This window comes from Pectinophora gossypiella, chromosome 12 (assembly GCF_024362695.1).
Source record: "Pectinophora gossypiella chromosome 12, ilPecGoss1.1, whole genome shotgun sequence".
In the NCBI taxonomy this organism is placed as follows: Eukaryota; Metazoa; Arthropoda; class Insecta; order Lepidoptera; family Gelechiidae; genus Pectinophora; species Pectinophora gossypiella.
The window spans coordinates 11,662,844-11,670,023 of record NC_065415.1 but is presented as its reverse complement, the minus strand read 5'-3'; the positions used below and the strand labels follow the sequence as shown (position 1 = coordinate 11,670,023).

Below are 7,180 nucleotides of genomic sequence, written 5' to 3'. Positions count from 1 at the left end.
AAAAGCTGCCAACTCTTGGATCGCAGTTTGACCTTGACTTTGATCGAAAATATGCGTGTTATGTTTTTTTACTAAAGGCAAGCTGTAGTTTTCCGTTTAGGTCGTCTATAGTATGAAGAAACAGATATATAAAATATACCTACATTTTATCGCCGGCAACTTTGCCAGGTCCTATTTTATATTCAATCTTTCTCCAATGTACATAGCAGATAAGAAAAAGTAATTTTCTTATAATTATATTTCCACATAAAAATTGTTTGAAGGATACATTTAAGTTGTTTGTTTTTATTTAATGCTTTGAATGTTATAATTAAAAAAATATATATATGTGCAGAATTTTTCGACCTTCTTTCTCATTCTGCTCGTCCAAACTTTATCACATTAGTGAAAATTCGCTAAGCTTATAATCATCCCCCAAACATTATCCCGTTTTTCACAGGGTCCACTTCCCTAACCTGACGATTTGACAGGTCCGGTTTTTTACAGAAGCGACTACCCGTCTGACCTTGCAACCCACGAAGAGAAAACCAGCCCAATACAGGTTAGGTCACATTATACCTCCGAAAATGCATTTCTCAGGAATATGTTTGCCTTCACCACTGAGCACGTGATAATCATTTATGATCCAAACATGAATTCGAAAACAAATTCGACAATCATTAGTTTAGACCTGTGCTGGATTCGAACCAGCGGCTTCAGTGTGAGAGGCAAGCGTTCTACCAACGGGGCTACCACTGCTTGTTAAGCTAAAAAATTCGCTAAGTTAAATTGGCAAAATACTTACTTACGTATACTTAAAAAAGGTAACAAATTAAACTCATAAATGTTGAATACAAAGACCCCAACGCACCTCTTTAACCTTGTTGCATGACTCTGATTATGTGTCGATTACTTTATAACGCATGTATAAATAAAAAATCTGGAAAAAAAACATCCATTTTATGAAATTAAATGTGACTTTGTTTGATATATGTGAAGTTAAGTTCTTTAATTATTCTAAAATTAAAACACTTAAGATCCTTTTGGCTATTCATGTATATATGCAGGTAATAAAAGTCTTATTCCTTTTACAGTAGGTAGGTACTATTTTTGTTTTTGCTGACTTACCCATGTTATATTATATTCTCTCGTACCAGTTTTATTTCTGGTTCAATGTCAAATCTTATATGAATAACTATAACTTTGTCAAACAAATTCTATAAAAGGAGCATCTGGCAATATTTTTGGTAATCTAATCTAGATTTTCAAACAGAAATCATCTACAGTGAGTTGCAATACGAACATGTTTTTAGTAAACACTTTTGTCCTTGTTTTGTGCATCGGTGCTTCCTTTTCTGATCCCAGTAAGTGCTTACACTTACCATTACACTAACACTTACTTTAGCATAAAGATTTTTCATAGAGGCGGCCAATCAGCTTGCGACAAATAACTTCAGGATCACGACTACGACGCCGCTGGCATGATTGACGTGTTTCCTCATTCAGCTTATCGCTATTGGCCCACTAGAGTCAATCGATTCCTTCAAATATAATCCTCTCCAACGTCGTCTTGAAGTTTGCGCCCTACTGGATAACTTCAAGCCTGTTGTAACAAAACATAAGCTCACAACTATAGTTGGCTTTTATGACATATCTGGGACGAAGAGCGGCTGAACGCCTTTCATTCTTTTTATTTCAAATTTCTTTAGATACTTACTACGCTAATTTATTAGTCACCAATTTAAAGAGTTACGTATTTTTTTCAGTTCAATCAATAGTACCGTGCCATAAGAATGACCACGCTTGCATGACAACATCGGCTAAGGCAACCCTGCCCATATTTGCCACTGGATTTCCAGACTTTGGAGTGGAATCCTCAGATCCTCTGATCCTGAACGAGATTATCGGAGACTTGTCCACTTTGAAGTATAAGTTCACTGATACCATTGTCACTGGACTCAAAAACTGCGATGTTCATGATGTAAAGTAAGTCTATTCAGACGCTTGGTTCTTTTAAGTTTTTAGCTTATGCTACGTTATTAATACAGATCATCTAAACTGACTTATACAGTTCGAACTCCACCAGTAAGTTATTGTTTTCGCTAACACAGTTGGCTCGACTACCATAGACGGTGATACGGCTCATCACCTATCACGTTGGTGTAACAAAAAGCTCGGCGAGGTGTGGGTACATTGGGATATACTTAGTCGTGAACTTATGTTATAATGATATTACTTTTTAGGTTGAACTTAGACAACTCACATCTACACTACGAATTGACGTGCAAAAATGTTGTGATGCGAGGCCAGTACATCATAGGGGGTAAACTCTTCGTTTTACCCGTAGAAGGAAAAGGCGCGTATGAAATACATTGCAGTGAGTGCACCATTATATTATGACACATGCATATAATAGCATATTTTAGGGTAGTAGGCACATTCTGCTGTTATTTTCTCCTTAACGTCATCTGCAATCAAGTCATTACATACTAGTTTTTCACTGCGTGGAAACGGCCTCCATGGTTTCTCGATCTGGAAGTTCCTGTGGCGATTCCTGGTGAAGACATATCACAAAAATCACTTCATAAAAATCATTTTATCTGTGATCCCTAGTTTGCGAAGGATATTGCAGGCTAACCACCATACAATCACCAGAGATACGGGTATGGGTACTAAGTAAGTAAGTGTGTAGTCGTAACAAGAGCCATGTCACGGGCCTTTAGTGGATCAATAGTAACCTTGATTCCAGGGTTTATGACGTTGATAATTGAACTCACAACCCAAAGGATAGAAGAAGGAGTTACGCCTCTTACAGTACTTGCTGAATAGATCCAACTGATAGCAGCTGTCAAACGCTGTCGACTGTTGTTAGTATTAATGGATTTAAGCTAACATTCAAATGTTTATTTCAGAAAAATACGAATTTGTAATAGACGCTGATGTAAAACTAGTAAAAGGAAATGACGGCACACAACACCTAGCGATAAAGAAGTACAAATTCACCTCTGACGCTCAAGAGGGCATCGTCTACGACTTTAAAAACTTGTTCAACGGACAAAAGGACTTAGGTAAGACTGCTTTTTAATCATTTTATAAGTCCTCTTTATTTATTTGTCACAAAAAATATATATGAGTCATTATTCATCAAACATTGATATTTCATATCTATGAGAAAGAAAAACAATAGTTAGCAAACAACTGCGATCAAAAAAAATCCAGGATGTCTAAGGCTAATCCCACATAACGCGATGCGTCGCGAGGCGAGGCGTGTCCGTGTGTTAGTCATCAGCGGATTAATTACATAATACAAGTCAGAGCGATCATGCCGACCGCTTCATCAAACGCGTTTGCGTTTGCAATGTCGTGTGAGAATCGAATTATAAACCGGCGAGCATGCATAAAGATTTTGATGAAAGAGAAAAGAAGCGAAAGTGGTGTGTCAGGGTCGTAGTAAGTAGAATTTCGAAGTTTCTGCCTACCTCAATTGAAAAGAAGCTTTATCCTACGGAAATATCTGTGAATTTAATTACCATGATGACTTGAGTTATCTGATATCGATTTGATTTTTCTGATTTGATTTGATCTTTTCTTTTATTTTTAGCTGAAACAGTTCTGAAGTTTGCCAACCAAAACTGGAAAGAAGTTGCTAACTTTGTTCAAGAGCCAGCAGTAGTAGCTGTAATAAAGAAAATTACCGAAAACCTTAACAAGTTCCTGAAAATCATACCAGTTGACAACTTAGTTTTGAATTAAATTGGAGATTGAAAATAAGTAACGTATTTACTTTCTTATGGATCCAATGTGGGTAAAGACTGCATATTTCTCCTATCAAGTGTCGCTGCTGTTGAGTGTTCTTACATTTTGACAGTTTCCCATACTATTTGAGTAAACAAACTTATTGTTTAGTAATATTTTTACAATATAACTCTTAGCGCAGCGTTTAACTTCAAAATGATAGATCGGAAAGAAGAAACCTTAGAAAAACTTGTTTTCAATCAAAACTGGTGGCTTTAGTTTTTTGTAACTCATCATTCAGACGAGATACACTGCACTTTGATCCACATTTTATAGCAACTTATCGCGAATTTTAACTGGACAATATTATTATGAAGAACTGTCAAAATATAGGAACAATCGACAATGCTGCTTCCTATATTTGAGCTTCAAGTTTCTATAATCATTCCAAACATACACTTTAACGATACTTTTGTATCGTTGACTTGGCTTATTTTTACAAATTAAAAACCAAAAAACAATAATTTACGTCGCCAAAGTACTGGGATCCAATCTTATCTTGGTGAAATCCAAAAATATGCGTTTCCAGATTTTTTCAAAGTCGGTTTTTGAATCATAATTATATAAGTACAGAATTTTCGGGCCTTTAAAACATGGCACGTGTATTAATACTAGGTCACAGTTTCTAATTTGGCAAAATATAAGAAAGTAACGGTTGACAGCAAGGTTTGCTGAACTCTTGTGATAAATGATAACCTAAAAACTACTAAATATTTAGATGCTATAATGAAGAAGACAACCAGGAAGTAAAGATAAAAATTACACTTTATTATTTTTATAACGGCGCATATAATAATTCAGAGGCTTTTTTTATAATTTGACCATGGTTTGATTCAGTATGGCGTGCTAACATGTTGTTAAGTTAAAACTCAGCTAACTTGCAGCTGTTACTATCGAGATAGTATTTTTTATTCCATATAATTTTCACATAATTAATTTTGAATAGATTATTATAGATTGTTTATTAAACGTTTCCTTATTAGTTTGGTACTTAGTGCATAAAAATAAAAAAAAAACATTTAAAAAATCGTCTTAGAATATTATTAATAAATTAGATAGGTAAAACTTTTCCATAGTTGAACAAATAAATTATTTGTCCTGCAGCTTTGTCAGCAAAAAATCTGGGATATTCATTTTTAATTTCCTAAGAGAACTGTTATATTTTACATGGGAAATCCAATATTTATTTAATATAATCGATCAGCAGTATCCTAGCAGTGAAATTATTATCAAAATCTGTTTGTTAATGTAGGAGACGCGCTCAAACGAACAAACATTTTATTTAATCCTTAGTATGTATGTTATAAGACAGATTTCAATCGAGATTTCGTCGTTTATCATTATGAGAAAGTATAACTGTATTTTTAGTGCAAAATATTTAAATAAAAGCTGCGTTCACTTTTTTTTCGTGTCAGTTTAGTTTGGTCAAAAAGACGCCCACCATGTTCCTCTTGAAATTGTGTTTTGCTATCATTTGTGTGACTAGTATAAAAGGTAAGTTTAATCAAATACATTTTAACTTCTATAAACGCTCCCATTACAGCTCCTATCGGTAACTTTATAACTATACTAGTATTTTTTTCTAGCCCAACCATGCAACGTTTATGACCAGGGATGCATCACCAGATCGGCAAACAGGGCGTATGCAAAGATAATAGCTGGTATACCTTCAGCGGGTGTGAAAGTTTTAGACCCAATGTATCACGAGATGATAGAGGGTGACTTGTCAGTCTTGAAGTTCAAGCTCACCAACAGTACAGTCCGAGGATTTAAAGATTGCTTTTTAAATAATGTGAAGTGAGTATCTTCATTCCCTATACAGCGCAGAATTGGGATAGTCTACCATAGTCCACAGACAAGCTTCAAAGCTTCGAGACCATTCAAATGACAACAAGACAATACAAAAATCATAATTGTTCAATGATAAACACAACAAATAGAAAATTACATAACAGACAGAAGAAGTAGAATCAGTGGCCTTCCTTAAAATACATTTCTTCCAAGTAACCTTATGGTAAAATAAGTATAAACTGGAATACGGAACGGAGTATTCCTATTCAAGCAGAATTTAAGAAGTAATGAACTTAGTTTTGAAATTTCAGGATGGACATGAATAAAATGAACACGCAAATTGACATGACGTGTCCGTGGATTCAAATTTCTGGACAATATGTGATAAACGGACGCCTCATCATGCTCGATGTTCAAGGAGATGGAGACTACAGCATGAAATCTGGTGAGACTCGTATAAACGCTGTCACAGTACATTCATTCATATTATTCATCTTTGGATTACGTATCAAGAGTGGCAGGTTGTTTTTTAATTACTTATGGCTCTATCTAGGGGTCAGAGGTAGGTACAAGTCGTCGTGAGTCTAGATAAACTATTCTAGAAGATTTTCGTTCAATGGCAATTCAAACAAATGTATTTCTCAGAGATTTCATTCTGAATCTATAATGATTAAAGTGTTTACTAGGAACGTTTGAGAATGTGGTCAAATGCACCACATGAATCAAAAACGTTCATGTGCTGAACATTTTTAATTTGAAAATAATTATGACTATTGTACTTAGTACAGTTATATTTAAAAAAAAATAGGTAATTCGAATTTAAAAAGTTAGTTTGCACATAAATTATGTGGTAAATATATTGAAATAATTATTTAAAATATTTCTACAGGACGGTACCGTATAGGATTGGACTGTGATATCAAAAAAGTGAAATGCAAGGACGGGAAGGATCATCTCAAAATAAAAAATTTCAAATCGAAATACGTTGCTGAAGAAAGAGTCGAATTTGATTTCAAAAACTTGTTCAATGGAAATAAGTTGCTAGGTGAGTTTTATTTTATTTGACATAATTTAGTATTTAACTTCCAAAAGGATGATCATTACTTCAGTAAGAACGGACTAAGGGCCACATCTAACTAAGACACCATGGTGACGCCATCATGCCTGGGCGTAACCTGGAAGCGTATAATTTATAAATTACCTTATCAATTAGCAAGTAGGTACGCAGTATCAAGACGTGCCGAAGTATATGTGTTGCCTATTCCAATCCTGGCACTTTCACAAGTCGGCTTAATTTTAGGAAGTATCTAAAAATTTAAAATATACCTCGTCAGGATTATGCCCTCGGCATCACGCAATACTTTTATAAGAGAAAGGTTAGGAAAAATCAAATTACAGATTCTTAAAAGTTTTTTTTTTACTTTTTCAGGTGATACTGTTCTTAAGTTTGCAAACGGAAACTGGAAGGAAGTTTCTGAATTCCTGCAAAGCCCAGTCATGAACGCACACATCAAGAAAATTATGTCCAACGCCAATAAATACTTCAAGACGGTTCCCTTGGAAAACATGATTACATATTAATCTATTACCTAACAAGTCAAACGGGTCTAAAAAG

The 7,180-nt window shown here is 34.7% G+C and overlaps 1 protein-coding gene across 1 annotated transcript; it reads left to right on the top strand.

The window, feature by feature from the left end:
- The first annotated feature begins 1,230 nt into the window (after window positions 1–1,230).
- Window positions 1,231–7,175, top strand: LOC126371627 (uncharacterized). The gene is made up of 10 exons (XM_050016942.1): window positions 1,231–1,343; window positions 1,746–1,965; window positions 2,223–2,356; window positions 2,892–3,047; window positions 3,581–3,720; window positions 5,190–5,268; window positions 5,361–5,571; window positions 5,877–6,010; window positions 6,455–6,610; window positions 6,995–7,175. Exons 1-10 carry the CDS (start codon window positions 1,283–1,285, stop codon window positions 7,144–7,146), a joined length of 1,443 nt encoding a protein of 480 aa, XP_049872899.1. The 5' UTR covers window positions 1,231–1,282; the 3' UTR covers window positions 7,147–7,175.
- Window positions 7,176–7,180: the final 5 nt, after the last annotated feature.

Coding starts and splice junctions, on each gene's coding strand:
- LOC126371627 (XM_050016942.1), top strand. CDS start 1,283: ATGTTTTTAGTAAACACTTTTGTCCTTGTTTTGTGCATCGGTGCTTCC. Junction 1,966..2,222: donor TGCGATGTTCATGATGTAAA/GTAAGTCTATTC, acceptor ATTACTTTTTAG/GTTGAACTTAGACAACTCAC. Junction 2,357..2,891: donor CGCGTATGAAATACATTGCA/GTGAGTGCACCA, acceptor TGTTTATTTCAG/AAAAATACGAATTTGTAATA.